Raw genomic sequence first — 14,245 nt, 5'->3', positions numbered from 1 at the left:
ACTGGAAGAGGAAGCCCCGCCCCGGGGAGGAGCCAGGGGAATAAGCCCCGCCCAGAGGGAGGGAGGAGGCCCCGCCCACCTGGAGGACCCAGGACACGAAGTCCCACCCCACCAGAGGAACCAGGCGAAGAAGTTCTGCCCCACCCAGGAGGAACCCGCAGAGGAAGCCCCGCCCCGGGGAGGAGCCAGGGGAGGAAGCCCCGCCCCCGAGGGGGAGGCCCCGCCCACCTGGAGGGCCTTGTCGAACCAGCGGTTGCCGCTGTTGGCGCCGGGGCCGCCGCCGTGCAGGAGCTGGGCCGCCAGGCGGGCCGGCAGCCGCCCGTCCGACACCTTCAGCACCGGCGCGTCCAGGCTCAGCGTGAAGAGGCCCCGGCGGATGGCGCCCACCGACTCGCGGTTCAGCCGGTCTGCGGGGCCACGCCCGCGGCTGAGCCCCGCCCCCCGCCGCCGGCCTCGCCCGCCAGCTCCGCCCCCCCCAGGGAGCTCCGCCCCCTAGAGTTCTCCAAGGGGGGAGTCCCACCTCCAACAACCCCGGGCTGGACGTCCCACCTGCGTCGACCTTCTCCAGCAGGACGTCCCACCCCCCCCAGAGTCCCGCCCCCTGGGGGACCCGCCCCCTGAGAGTCCCACCCACTGGAGCTCCGCCCCCCAAGGGAGCTCCGCCCCCCCGGGTTTCTCTGAGGGGAAGTCCCACCTCCAACAACCCCAGGCTGGACGTCCCACCTCCGTCGACCTTCTCCAGCAGGACGTCCCACCCCCCCAGAGTCCCGCCCCCTGGGGGACCCGCCCCCTGAGAGTCCCACCCACTGGAGCTCCGCCCCCCAAGGGAGCTCCGCCCCCCCGGGTTTCTCCGAGGGGAAGTCCCACCTCCAACAACCCCGGGCTGGACGTCCCACCTCCGTCGACCTTCTCCAGCAGGACGTCCCACCCCCCCCAGAGTCCCGCCCCCTGGGGGCCCCGCCCCCTCAGAGTCCCACTCCCTGGAGCTCCGCCCCCCAAGGGAGCTCCGCCCCCCCGGGTTTCTCCGAGGGGAAGTCCCACCTCCAACAACCCCGGGCTGGACGTCCCACCTCCGTCGACCTTCTCCAGCAGGACGTCCCACCCCCCCCAGAGTCCCGCCCCCTGGGGGACCCGCCCCCTCAGAGTCCCACCCACTGGAGCTCCGCCCCCCAAGGGAGCTCCGCCCCCCCGGGTTTCTCCAAGGGGGGAGTCCCACCTCCAACAACCCCGGGCTGGACGTCCCACCTCCGTCGACCTTCTCCAGCAGGACGCCCCACCCTCACCCCACCCAAAACAGGGAGCCCCGCCCCCCAGAAGGCCCCAGACCAGGAAGCCCCGCCCCCGAGGGGCCCCGGAAGAGGAAGCCCCGCCCCGCACCCCGCATGAGGATGGCGTAGGCCTGGCCCCAGGAGTGGCGGTGGTCGCCCGTCAGCACCCCCAGCGGCTCCTTGTCCGTCTTCCACGACTGGGCCCGGAGGCGCTGGAGCTGCGCGTGCAGCTGGGCCTCGGCCAGCGGCGTCCCGTCGCTGCGGTACACCTCCAGCTGGAAGAACTGGGGGCCCGACGCCCCCCGAAACCGCCCCGTTCGCCTCGCGGAACCGCTCGGTGCCCAGGGGGGCCTCGAAACCGCCGCCTCGGAGCGCCCCGAAACCGCCCTCCCCCGCCCCCGTCGCTGCGGTACACCTCCAGCTGGAAGAACTGGGGGCCCGACACCCCCCGAAACCGCCCCGTTCGCCTCGCGGAACCGCCCGGTGCCCAGGGGGGCCTCGAAACCGCCGCCTCGGAGCGCCCCGAAACCGCCCTCCTCCCCCCCATCGCTGCGGTACACCTCCAGCTGGAAGAACTGGGGGCCCGACGCCCCCCGAAACCGCCCCGTTCGCCTCGCGGAACCGCCCGGTGCCCAGGGGGGCCTCGAAACCGCCGCCTCGGAGCGCCCCGAAACCGCCCTCCTCCCCGCCCCCGTCGCTGCGGTACACCTCCAGCTGGAAGAACTGGGGGCCCGACGCCCCCCGAAACTGCCCCGTTCGCCTCGCGGAACCACTCAGTGCCAGGGGGGCCTCGAAACCGCCGCCTCGGGGCACCCAAAAACCACTGCACTGAAGAGGGGAGCCTCAAAACCGCTGGGGCTCCCTGAAACCGCCACTCCAGATGCCCCAAAACCGCCCCAGACACTCCCTGACCCCCCTCAATCCCCCCTGGGACCCCACAGAGCCCCTCCAGGAACCCCCCCTGCCCCCCAAGTGCCCCACAGGGACCCCCGGCCCCCCCACCCCCTCCAGCACCTGGTAGTTGCGGACGACGGTGATGAAGTTGGGGGGCCGGCGCCCGGGGGGCCCCACGGCACCTCGTCCCGCCGGGGCCCCGGCACCCGGCAGGCCCCGAAGGCCGCCGCGACCCACGGCGCGGGGGGCACCCGCCTGCCGCAGAGCGCCATCACCCGCCGCCCCCCGGAGCGCCCCCCAGCGCCCCATGGGCCCTCAGGCCCCCCCGTAGCCCCCCATGGGTCCCATTACACCCCCCAGGGACCCCTAGGGAGCCAGGCACCCCCCAGTGCCCCATAGCCCCCCCCAGCACCCCCCAGGGCCCCCCAAGAAGCCAGGCACCCCGGCCCTGGCCCCACATAGCCCCCCATAGCCCCCCCAGGCTTCCCCATAGCCCCCCCCCGCACCCTATAGTGCCCTCTATAGCCCCACAGCACCCCCCATAGCCCCCCCAGCCCCCCATAGCACCCCCCCAGCACCCCATAGCGCCCCCCCAGCACCCCCCAGACCCCCTATAGCGATGCCCAGCGCCCTCCAGCACCCCCCCAGGACCCCCCAGCGCCCCTCAGACCCCCCATAGCCCCCCTAGGCCCCCCCATAGCACCCCCAGTGCCCCCCAGACCCCCCATAGCGCCCCCCAGGCCCCCCCATAGCCCCCCCGGTGCCCCGTCACCCACCGCTCCAGGTGCTCCCGGTAGTCGAGGACGCCGGCGATGAGCCTGGCCGCGAACCTGGGGGTCCCGGGGACACCAGTGACCCCCCAGTGCCTCCCAGTGCCTCCCAGTGACCCTCCCAGTGACCCCCAGTGCCTCCTGGTGCCTCCCAGTGACCCTCCCAGTGATCCCCCAGGGACACCAGTGACCCCCAGTGACCCCCCAGTGCCCCCCAGTGACCCCCCCAGTGACCCCCAGGGACACCAGTGACCCCCAGTGACCCCCCCAGTGATCCCCCAGGGACACCAGTGACCCCCAGTGACCCCCAGTGACCCCCCCAGTGACCCCCAGTGACACCAGTGCCCCCCAGTGCCCCCCAGTGACCCCCCCAGTGACCCCCAGTGACCCCCAGTGACCCCCAGTGATCCCCCAGTGCCGCCTGTGTCCTCCTCAGGGACACCAGTGACTCCCCAGTGCCCCCACTGTGCCTCCCAGTGCCCCCCTGGGGCCTCCCAGTGCTCCCCAGAGACACCAGTGCCCCCCCAAGGCCCCCAGTGACCCTCCCAGTGCCCCCCAGTGCCTCCCAGTGCCCCCTAGTGACCCCTCCAGTGCCTCCCAGTGACCCTCAGTGCCCCCCAGTGACCCCCTGTGACCTCCCAGTGCCCCCGTGTCCCCCTCAGGGACACCAGTGACCCCTCCAGTGCCTCCCAGTGCCTCCCAGTGCCCCCCGGTTCTCACCAGAGCTGCCCGCGCCAGTCGTTGAACTGCTGCCGGGGCAGGGCCAGGGCCGGGCTGGCGTGGACGGGCAGCGGCAGGCGCCCCCGCGGCCCCCAGGGCCAGTCCTGCGGCCGCCGGCGGCGTCAGATGGGGCCCGGACGCCTGGGCCCCCCCCCGGACGCCTGGGCCCTACCACCCCCGCGGCCCCCAGGGCCAGTCCTGCGGCCGCCGGCGGCGTCAGATGGGGCCCGGACGCCTGGGCCCCCCCCGGACGCCTGGGCCCTACCACCCCCGCGGCCCCCAGGGCCAGTCCTGCGGCCGCCGGCGGCGTCAGATGGGGCCCGGACGCCTGGGCCCCCCCCGGACGCCTGGGCCCTACCACCCCCGCGGCCCCCAGGGCCAGTCCTGCGGCCGCCGGCGGCGTCAGATGGGGCCCGGACGCCTGGGCCCCCCCCGGACGCCTGGGCCCCCCCCGGACGCCTGGGCCCTACCACCCCCGCGGCCCCCAGGGCCAGTCCTGCGGCCGCCGGCGGCGTCAGATGGGGCCCGGACGCCTGGGCCCCCCCCGGACGCCTGGGCCCCCCCCCGGACGCCTGGGCCCTACCACCCCCGCGGCCCCCAGGGCCAGTCCTGCGGCCGCCGGCGGCGTCAGATGGGACCCGGACGCCTGGGCCCCCCCCCCGGATGCCTGGGCCCCCAGATGCCTGGGTCCCCCACAACCCGCTCCAAGATGCCTGGGCCCCCCCGGACACCTGGGCCCCCCACGACCCGCTCCAGGACGCCTGGGCCCCCCGGACACCTGGGCCCCCACAACCCGCTCCCGGACGCCTGGGCCCCCCATCCCACTCCCGGACGCCGGGGCCCCCCACGACCTGCTCCCAGATACCGGGGCCCCCCGGACACCTGGGCCCCCCGACCCACTCCCAGACGCTGGGGCCCCCCAGACCGCCTCAGCCCCCCCGACCCGCTCCCGGACGCCGGGGCCCCCCGGACGCCTGGGCCCCCTGTCCCGCTCCCAGATGCCTGGGCCCCCTGGACACCTGGGCCCCCCACGACCCGCTCCCGGACGCCTGGGCCCCCCATCCCGCTCCCGGATGCCTGGGCCCCCCATGACCCACTCCCGGACGCTGGGGCCCCCCAGACCGCCTCGGCCCCCCCAACCCGCTCCTGGACGCCGGGGCCCCCCGGACGCCGGGGCCCCCTGTCCCGCTCCCGAACGCCTGGGCCCCCCGGACGCCTGGGTCCCCCACAACTTGCTCCTGGACGCCTGGGCCCCCCACAACCCGCTCCCAGATGCCTGGGCCCCCCACGACCCACTCCCGGACACCAGGGCCCCCCGGACGCCTGGGTCCCCCACAACTTGCTCCCGGACGTCGGGGTCCCCCGGATGCCTGGGTCCCCCACAACTTGCTCCCGGACGCCGGGGCCCCCCGGACGCCTGGGCCCCCCACAACCTGCTCCCGGACGCCGGGGTCCCCCGGACGCCTGGGTCCCCCACGACCCGCTCCCAGATGCCTGGGCCCTCCACGACCCACTCCCGGACACCTGGGCCCCCTGGATGCCTGGGTCTCCCACAACCCGCTCCCGGATGCCGGGGTCCCCCGGACGCCTGGGCCCCCCTGTCCCGCTCCCGGACGCCGGGGCCCCCCACAACCCGCTCCCGGACGCCGGGGCCCCCCGGACGCCTGGGTCCCCTGTCCCGCTCCCGGACGCCTGGGCCCCCACAACCCGCTCCCGGACGCCGGGGCCCCCCGGACGCCGGGGCCCGGCGGCAGCACTCACCCCCTGGGGGCCGTCGGGGGGGGGCCGGGCCTGGAGGCGGGCCTGCAGCCGGGGCCCGTCCCCCCCCGGGGCGCCGAAGGCCTCGACCAGGCGCCGGGTTTGCGCCAGCTCCGCGGGGCCCAGCAGCACCTCCAGGCTGCGCAGGTAGCGGCCCAGCGTGGCCCCCAGCGCCGGCCCCCCCGCCGCCGCCCGCCCCTGCGGCGCCCCGTCAGCGGCCGCCCCGTGCACCCTCGTGCAAGGGCAGCCCCCCCGCCCGGCCCCCGTGCACCCTCGTGCAAGGGCAGCCCCCCTCCATCCAGCCCTCGTGCAAGGGGAGCCCCCCACCCGGCCCTTGTGCAAGGGGAGCCCCCCCTTCACCCAGCCCTCGTGCACCCTCGTGCAAGGGGAGCCCCCCCACCCGGCCCCCCCACCTGGCCCCCGTGCACCCTCGTGCAAGGGCAGCCCCCCTTCATCCAGCCCTCGTGCAAGGGGAGCCCCCCACCCGGCCCTTGTGCAAGGGGAGCCCCCTTCACCCAGCCCTTGTGCACCCTCGTGCAAGGGGAGCCCCCCCACCCGGCCCCCGTGCACCCTCGTGCAAGGGCAGCCCCCCTCCATCCAGCCCTCGTGCAAGGGGAGCCCCCCACCCGGCCCTTGTGCAAGGGGAGCCCCCCTTCACCCAGCCCTCGTGCACCCTCGTGCAAGGGCAGCCCCCCCGCCCGGCCCTCGTGCACCCTCGTGCAAGGGCAGCCCCGCTCCATCCAGCCCTCGTGCAAGGGGAGCCCCCCACCCGGCCCTTGTGCAAGGGGAGCCCCCTTCACCCAGCCCTTGTGCACCCTCGTGCAAGGGGAGCCCCCCCACCCGGCCCCCGTGCACCCTCGTGCAAGGGCAGCCCCCCTCCATCCAGCCCTCGTGCAAGGGGAGCCCCCCACCCGGCCCTTGTGCAAGGGGAGCCCCCTTCACCCAGCCCTTGTGCACCCTCGTGCAAGGGGAGCCCCCCCACCCGGCCCCCGTGCACCCTCGTGCAAGGGCAGCCCCCCTCCATCCAGCCCTCGTGCAAGGGGAGCCCCCCACCCGGCCCTTGTGCAAGGGGAGCCCCCTTCACCCAGCCCTCGTGCACCCTCGTGCAAGGGCAGCCCCCCTCCATCCAGCCCTCGTGCAAGGGGAGCCCCCCACCCGGCCCTTGTGCAAGGGGAGCCCCCCTTCACCCAGCCCTCGTGCACCCTCGTGCAAGGGGAGCCCCCCCTGCCCAGCCCTCGTGCAAGGGGAGCCCCCCCGCCCGGCCCCCGTGCACCCTCGTGCAAGGGCAGCCCCCCTTCATCCAGCCCTCGTGCAAGGGGAGCCCCCCACCCGGCCCTTGTGCAAGGGGAGCCCCCCCTTCACCCAGCCCTCGTGCACCCTTGTGCAAGGGGAGCCCCCCCACCCGGCCCTCGTGCACCCTCGTGCGACGGGAGCCCCCCCCCACCCAGCCCTTGTGCACCCACCTGCAATGGGACCCCCCCCACACCCAGCCCCCGTGCACCCTTGTGCAATGGGAGCCCCCCCCTTCACCCGACCCTCGTGCACCCTCGTGCGACGGGACCCCCCCACCCGGCCCTCGTGCAAGGGGAGCCCCCCCCCAGCCCTCGTGCAAGGGGACCCCCCCCAATCCGGTCCTCGTGCACCCTCATGCAATGGGACCCCCCCCCTTCACCCGGCCCTTGTGCACCCATGTGTGACTGGGACCCCCCCCCAACCCAGCCCTTGCACGACGGGATCCCCCCCCCGAGCGCACCCTCGTGCAACGGGACCCCCCCCAGCCGGCCCTCGTGCGAGGGGAGCCCCGTCCCAGCCCTCGTGCACCCTCGTGCAACGGGACCCCCCCCACCCGACCCCCCCGGCCCCTCGCACGAACCCCCCGTGCAAGAGCCGCCCCCCCCCCCGCTCCGGCCTCCCCGTGGCATGACACGAGTACGTGCAGCCTCGCACGGCGGCCTCGCACGAGGGGCCCGGCCGGGCCCCGCGCCCCCCCCGCGCCCCCCCGGCACTCACGGGCACGGGGGGGGGCAGGCAGGCGCCCCCGGCCCGCAGCCAGCGCCCCATGGCGGAAAGCGGCCCCGGACGCCTGGGCCCCCGGACGCCTGGGTCCCGCCCACAGCCACGGCGTCCCCTCCCCCGGTCCGGGGGCCCAGGCGTCCGAGAGCCTCTGCGCCAACCCACCAACCCCCCCCCCACACACACACACGGGGGGGCCCAGGCGTCCGGGGACCCCTGCTCCAACCCCTCCCCCCAAAAGGACCCAGGTGTCCGGGAGCCTCTCTCAGCCCCCTCCCACCCCCAAAGGGGGCCCAGGTGTCCGGGCCCAGCTGTCCCCCGTCTCGGGGTGACGAGGCCTCGTTAACTGCTAACGAGGTTCTGCCCCAGCAGGGCCTGGAGCCCCCCAGTGCCGGCCCGGACACCTGGGCCCCCCCCGGACACCTGGGTCCTCTTCAGAGGGTGGGGAGGGGGGGTCTCTTCCCTCGGACGCCTGGGCCCCCCTGGACATCCAGGACCCCCCGGACGCCTGGGCCCGCTGCGGGGGGGGGGGGGTATTAGGAGGAGCTGTTCCCCCCCGCCCCGGACACCTGGGCCCCCCCCGGACACCTGGGTCCTCTTCAGAGGGTGGGGAGGGGGGGTCTCTTCCCTCGGACGCCTGGGCCCCCCTGGACATCCAGGACCCCCCGGACGCCTGGGCCCGCTGCGGGGGGGGGGGTATTAGGAGGAGCTGTTCCCCCCGCCCCGGACGCCTGGGCCCCCCCCGGACACCTGGGCCCACTGCGGGGAGGGGGCTGTTCCCCCCCAGACACCGGGGTCCTCTGCAATCTGCCCCGCTGCCCTCAGGGGGCCCAGGCGTCCGGGGGACCCAGGCGTCCGGGGGGCCCAGGCGTCCGGGGGGCCCAGGCGTCCGGCCCCCCCCCCCCCGGCCCGGCCGCTCTCCACTTTCCCTCTTGACAAGCTCTCAGCGCTCCCGTGTTTACCCAGCAAACACCGGCCGCAGGTGGGGGGGTGGGGCCCGGACGCCTGGGCCCCGTGGCGGGGGAGGCCAGCCCCAGCCGGGACGCCTGGGCCCTCCGCGCGGCGGCGAGGTGCGAGAGCTCGGGACGCCTGGGCCCCCCCCCCCCCCGGGGCAGCGGGGCCCAGTGCTGCACCCCCGCCCCCCCCCACCCCGGACGCCTGGGCCCCCGCGTGGGAGGCCGCCGCGATGGGCCCGGACGCCTGGGTCCCCTGAGGGCGCCGGGCGAGCGGTGGGGCAACCCCGGATGCCTGGGCCCCCTGGGGGCCAGCGGCTGGAGCCGGGGGAAGCCCCGGACGCCTGGGCCCCCTGGAGCGTGGGGAGGCCTGTGGGGAGGCCCCGGGGCAGCCGGATGCCTGGGCCCCGCAGGGGAGGGGGAGGGGGATGAGGATGGGGATGGGGGGCCCGGACGCCTGGGCCCCGCGCGGGGGGGGGGTGGGGGGGGCGGTTGCTAGGGCCGCGCGCGGTTGCCGGGGCCGAGTCCGGAACTGACGTGCGGATGGGGGAGGGGAGCCGGGAGGTAAACACGGAGCAGGAGGGACCCCGGGGGGCCCAGGCGTCCGGGCCGGGTTGGGGGGGCAGCGCCCCGGACGCCTGGGTCCCTCCGGACCTGGCAGCAGCCGGGAGGACGAGACCCGGACGCCTGGGTTCATCCCGGCGTCGCGGGGCTGGGGGCACCTTGGGATACAGGAGGCCCGGACGCCTGGGCCCCTCGGACGCCTGGGACCCCCCTGGGGGGGGGCGTGTGGGGTGGAGCGGGGACGCCTGGGTCCGCTGGGGTGGAGCGGGGACGCCCGGACGCCTGGGTCCGCCGGGATGCGTTGCGGAGGGAGCGAGGGCTCCCGGACGCCTGGGCCCCCGGGGTGTGTTTGGGGAGGAGCAGCGCTGCCCGGACGCCTGGGCCCCGGGCTGACCCGTGTCCCCGCAGATGCCCCCCGCGCGGCGTGGCGGCACCATGGGGCGCTGGGGGGGGGCCCTGCCCTGGGCCTTCCTCCCCCCCTTCCTCTTCCTCCTCGGCCTCGCAGCCCCGGGGGGCTCCTACCGGCCCGTCATCGTCGTCCACGGCCTCTTCGACAGCCCGGCCGACTTCCGCCACCTCCTCGCCTTCATCAATGAGGTCAGCCGGACGCCTGGGCCCCCACACGGCCATGGGGCGCCCGGACGCCTGGGTCCCGCGCACCGCCCTGCCCGGACGCCTGGGTCCCCTGTATCCCCGCACCCCGGACGCCTGGGTCCCCCGTATCCCCACGCCCCGGACGCCTGGGTCCCCCATATCCCCATGCCCCGGACGCCTGGGTCCCGCGCACCGTCCTGCCCGGACGCCTGGGTCCCCCGTATCCCCACGCCCCGGACGCCTGGGTCCCCTGTATCCCCATGCCCCGGACGCCTGGGTCCCCTGTATCCCCACGCCCCGGACGCCTGGGTCCCCCGTATCCCCACGCCCCGGACGCCTGGGTCCCCTGTATCCCCACGCCCCGGACGCCTGGGTCCCCCGTATCCCCACGCCCTGGACGCCTGGGTCCCGCGCACTGCCCTCCCGGACGCCTGGGTCCCCCGTATCCCCACGCCCCGGACGCCTGGGTCCCGCGCACTGCCCTCCCGGACGCCTGGGTCCCCCGTATCCCCACGCCCCGGACGCCTGGGTCCCGCGCACTGCCCTGCCCGGACGCCTGGGTCCCCCGTATCCCCATGCCCCGGACGCCTGGGTCCCCCGTATCCCCATGCCCTGGACGCCTGGGTCCCGCGCACCGTCCTGCCCGGACGCCTGGGTCCCCCGTATCCCCATGTCCCGGACGCCTGGGTCCCGCGCACCGCCCTGCCCGGACGCCTGGGTCCCCTGTATCCCCATGCCCCGGACGCCTGGGTCCCCCGTATCCCCACACCCCGGACGCCTGGGTCCCACGCACCGCCCTGCCCGGATGCCTGGGTCCCCCGTATCCCCACGCCCCGGACACCTGGGTCCCCCGTATCCCCATGCCCCGGACGCCTGGGTCCCGCGCACCGCCCTGCCCGGACGCCTGGGTCCCCCGTATCCCCACGCCCCGGACGCCTGGGTCCCGCGCACCGCCCTGCCCGGACGCCTGGGTCCCCCGTATCCCCACGCCCCGGACGCCTGGGTCCCGCGCACCGCCCTGCCCGGACGCCTGGGTCCCCCGTATCCCCACGCCCCGGACGCCTGGGTCAGGTCCCCTCCCCACCGTTTCCCCAAAGGGTGCCCGGACGCCTGGGCCCCCAAGACAAGCCTGGGCTGGTTGGGCAGAACCAGCCCGACGGGATCTGGGGATCCCCTGGGGGACCCGGGGGCGGAGGGTGGGGTGGGAGCCCCGGACGCCTGGGTCCCTCCCTGGGGGGAGAGGGGTGGGCGCGGGGCGGAGCGGGGGGCGCCCGGACGCCTGGGCCCCGGCGCAGAGGAGCCCGCCCGGACGCCTGGGTCCCCTGCGCCCCCAGACCCACCCCGGCACCAACGTGACGGTCGTGGACCTCTTCGACCGGGGCGAGTCGCTGAAGCCGCTCTGGGTGCAGGTCGAGGGCTTCCGGCGCGCCGTGACGCCCATCATGGCCAACGCCGCCGCCGGCGTCCACCTGCTCTGCTACAGCCAGGGTGCGCCCGGACGCCGGGGCCCCCCGGACGCCTGGGTCCCTGAGGGTCGTGGGCTGGAGCGTGTCCCCCAGACGCCGGGGCCCCCCGGACGCCTGGGTCCCTGAGGGTCGTGGGTTGGAGCGTGTCCCCCAGACGCCGGGGCCCCCCGGACGCCTGGGTCCCTGAGGGCCGTGGGTTGGAGTGGGTCCCCCGGACGCCGGGGCCCCCCGGACGCCTGGGTCCCTGAGGGTCGTGGGTTGGAGCGTGTCCCCCGGACGCCTGGCCCCCCCGGACACCTGGGTCCCTGAGGGTCGTGGGTTGGAGCGTGTCCCCCGGACGCCTGGGCCCCCCGGACACCTGGGCCCCCCCGGACACCTGGGTCCCTGAGGGCCGTGGGTTGGAGCGTGTCCCCTGGACGCCGGGGCCCCCCCGGACACCTGGGTCCCTGAGGGTCGTGGGTTGGAGCGGGTCCCCCGGACACCTGGGCCCCCCGGACGCCTGGGTCCCTGAGGGCCGTGGGTTGGAGCGTGTCCCCCGGACACCTGGGCCCCCCGGACACCTGGGCCCCCCAGACACCTGGGTCCCTGAGGGCCGTGGGTTGGAGCGTGTCCCCCGGACACCTGGGCCCCCCGGACACCTGGGTCCCTGAGGGTCGTGGGTTGGAGCGTGTCCCCCGGACACCTGGGCCCCCCGGACACCTGGGTCCCTGAGGGTCGTGGGTTGGAGCGTGTCCCCTGGACGCCTGGGCCCCCCCGGACACCTGGGTCCCTGAGGGCCGTGGGTTGGAGCGTGTCCCCTGGACGCCGGGGCCCCCCCGGACACCTGGGTCCCTGAGGGCCGTGGGCTGGAGCGTGTCCCCTGGACGCCGGGGCCCCCCGGACACCTGGGTCCCTGAGGGTCGTGGGCTGGAGTGGGTCCCCCGGACACCTGGGCCCCCCGGACACCTGGGTCCCTGAGGGTCGTGGGTTGGAGCGTGTCCCCCGGACACCTGGGCCCCCCGGACACCTGGGCCCCCCCGGACACCTGGGTCCCTGAGGGCCGTGGGTTGGAGCGTGTCCCCCGGACACCTGGGCCTCCCCGGACACCTGGGCCCCCCCGGACACCTGGGTCCCTGAGGGCCGTGGGTTGGAGCGTGTCCCCCGGACGCCTGGGCCCCCCGGACGCCTGGGTCCCTGAGGGCCGTGGGTTGGAGCGTGTCCCCCGGACGCCTGGGCCCCCCGGACGCCTGGGTCCCTGAGGGCCGTGGGTTGGAGCGGGTTCCCCGGACACCTGGGCCCCCCCGGACGCCTGGGTCCCTGAGGGCCGTGGGCTGGAGCGGGTCCCCCGGACACCTGGGCCCCCCGGACGCCTGGGTCCCTGAGGGCCGTGGGCTGGAGCGGGTCCCCCGGACACCTGGGCCCCCCGGACGCCTGGGTCCCTGAGGGCCGTGGGCTGGAGCGTGTCCCCCGGACGCCTGGGCCCCCCGGACACCTGGGCCCCCCAGACACCTGGGTCCCTGAGGGCCGTGGGTTGGAGCGTGTCCCCCGGACACCTGGGCCCCCCGGACACCTGGGCCCCCCAGACACCTGGGTCCCTGAGGGCCGTGGGTTGGAGCGTGTCCCCCGGACACCTGGGCCCCCCGGACACCTGGGTCCCTGAGGGTCGTGGGTTGGAGCGTGTCCCCCGGACGCCTGGGCCCCCCGGACGCCTGGGTCCCTGAGGGCCGTGGGCTGGAGCGTGTCCCCCGGATGCCTGGGCCCCCCGGACACCTGGGTCCCTGAGGGTCGTGGGTTGGAGCGTGTCCCCCGGACGCCGGGGCCCCCCGGACACCTGGGTCCCTGAGGGCTGTGGGCTGGAGCGGGTCCCCCGGACGCCTGGGCCCCCCGGACGCCTGGGTCCCTGAGGGCCGTGGGCTGGAGCGTGTCCCCCGGACACCTGGGCCCCCCGGACACCTGGGCCCCCAGACACCTGGGTCCCTGAGGGCCGTGGGTTGGAGCGTGTCCCCCGGACACCTGGGCCTCCCCGGACACCTGGGCCCCCCCGGACACCTGGGTCCCTGAGGGCCGTGGGTTGGAGCGTGTCCCCCGGACGCCTGGGCCCCCGGACACCTGGGCCCCCCGGACGCCTGGGCCCCCCGGACGCCTGGGCCCCCCCGGACGCCGGGGCCCCGGCTGACGCCCGGCCCGCAGGGGGGCTCATCTGCCGCGCGCTGCTCTCGACGATGCCCGACCACAACGTGCAGAACTTCATCTCGCTGTCGGCCCCCCAGATGGGCCAGTACGGGGGTGAGGGGCTGGGGGGGGTCTCGGGGGCCCTGGGGGGGAATTGGGGGGTCCTGGAGGGGTCGGGGGGCCCAGAGGACCCTGAGGGGCTGTTTGGGGTCCCCAGGAGGGTCTGGGGGGGCCCTGGAGGGGTGGGGGGGCTCCGGGGGGCATTTGGGGGAGTCGCTGGGGGGGAGATTGGGGGGATTTGGGGTCCCCTAGAGGGGGCATTTGGGGTGGACTGAGGTGGTTGGGGGTCCTGGGGGGGATCTGGGGTCCCTGGGGGAGATATAGGGGTGTCTGGGGGTGGATGGGGGGTCTATGGGGGATGGGGGGGGTCCCTGGGTGGGTGGCAGGGGGGTTAGGGGGTCTCTGGGAGGATGTGGGGGTCCCCAGAGGGGGATTTGGGGGTCCCCGGGGGTCTCTGGGGGGGTGTGGGGGTCCTCAGAGGGGAACGTGGGGGGCTGTGGGGTTCCCCGAGGAGGATGTGAGGTCCCTGGGAGGGGGTTGGGGGATTTCGGGGGTCCCCAGAGGGGGATGTGGGGTCCCCGGGGGTCTCTGGGGGGTGTGGGGTCCCCAGAGGGGGATTTGGGGGTCCCCAGAGGGGGATGAGAGGTCCATGGGGGCCCCTGGGGGGATGTGGGTCCCTGGGAGTCTCTGGGGGGTGTGGGGGGTCCCCAGAGGGGGATTTGGGGTCCCTGGGGGGCTGTGGGGGTCCCTGGGGGGGGTTGGGGGATTTGGGGGTCCCTGGGGGTCCCAGCTGCCGCCGCCGCAGACACCAGCTACCTGCGCTGGCTCTTCCCGCGGCACATGAAGTCCAACCTGTACCGGCTGTGCTACACCCCGCTGGGCCAGGACGTCTCCATCTGCAACTACTGGAACGGTGTGCGCCCCCCCAACACCCCCCCGGGACCCCCCCCGGGACCCCCCCCCCAACACCCCCCGGGACCCCCCCCCAACACCCCCCCCCAACACCCCCCCAACACCCCCCCAACACCCCGCTG

General features: G+C 76.4%; 2 protein-coding genes across 2 annotated transcripts in view; one reads left to right on the top strand and one right to left on the bottom strand.

Annotated features, from left to right (window-relative positions):
- Positions 1 to 7,496, bottom strand: part of LOC138063808 (carnitine O-acetyltransferase-like) — a 28,099-nt gene extending 20,603 nt beyond the window's left edge. Inside the window, 8 exon segments of the mRNA XM_068923831.1 lie at positions 229 to 407; positions 1,378 to 1,552; positions 2,271 to 2,320; positions 2,323 to 2,417; positions 2,939 to 2,992; positions 3,653 to 3,756; positions 5,414 to 5,608; positions 7,421 to 7,496. Of these exon segments, the coding sequence (XP_068779932.1) occupies positions 229 to 407; positions 1,378 to 1,552; positions 2,271 to 2,320; positions 2,323 to 2,417; positions 2,939 to 2,992; positions 3,653 to 3,756; positions 5,414 to 5,608; positions 7,421 to 7,471 (903 nt within the window). The 5' untranslated portion in view covers positions 7,472 to 7,496.
- A 1,391-nt stretch (positions 7,497 to 8,887) lies between these two features.
- Positions 8,888 to 14,245, top strand: part of PPT2 (palmitoyl-protein thioesterase 2) — a 14,526-nt gene continuing 9,168 nt past the window's right edge. The window contains exons 1-5 of the mRNA XM_068923830.1: positions 8,888 to 8,940; positions 9,349 to 9,537; positions 10,869 to 11,022; positions 13,170 to 13,265; positions 14,017 to 14,130. Of these exons, the coding sequence (XP_068779931.1) occupies positions 8,920 to 8,940; positions 9,349 to 9,537; positions 10,869 to 11,022; positions 13,170 to 13,265; positions 14,017 to 14,130 (574 nt within the window). The 5' untranslated portion in view covers positions 8,888 to 8,919. The remainder of the gene's footprint in view (positions 8,941 to 9,348; positions 9,538 to 10,868; positions 11,023 to 13,169; positions 13,266 to 14,016; positions 14,131 to 14,245) is intronic.

The sequence above is a fragment of the Struthio camelus genome, chromosome 36 (genome assembly GCF_040807025.1).
Source record: "Struthio camelus isolate bStrCam1 chromosome 36, bStrCam1.hap1, whole genome shotgun sequence".
NCBI classification, from domain to species: Eukaryota; Metazoa; Chordata; class Aves; order Struthioniformes; family Struthionidae; genus Struthio; species Struthio camelus.
Note: the sequence above shows the minus strand (reverse complement) of the source record. Positions and strands in the feature narration are given on the sequence as shown.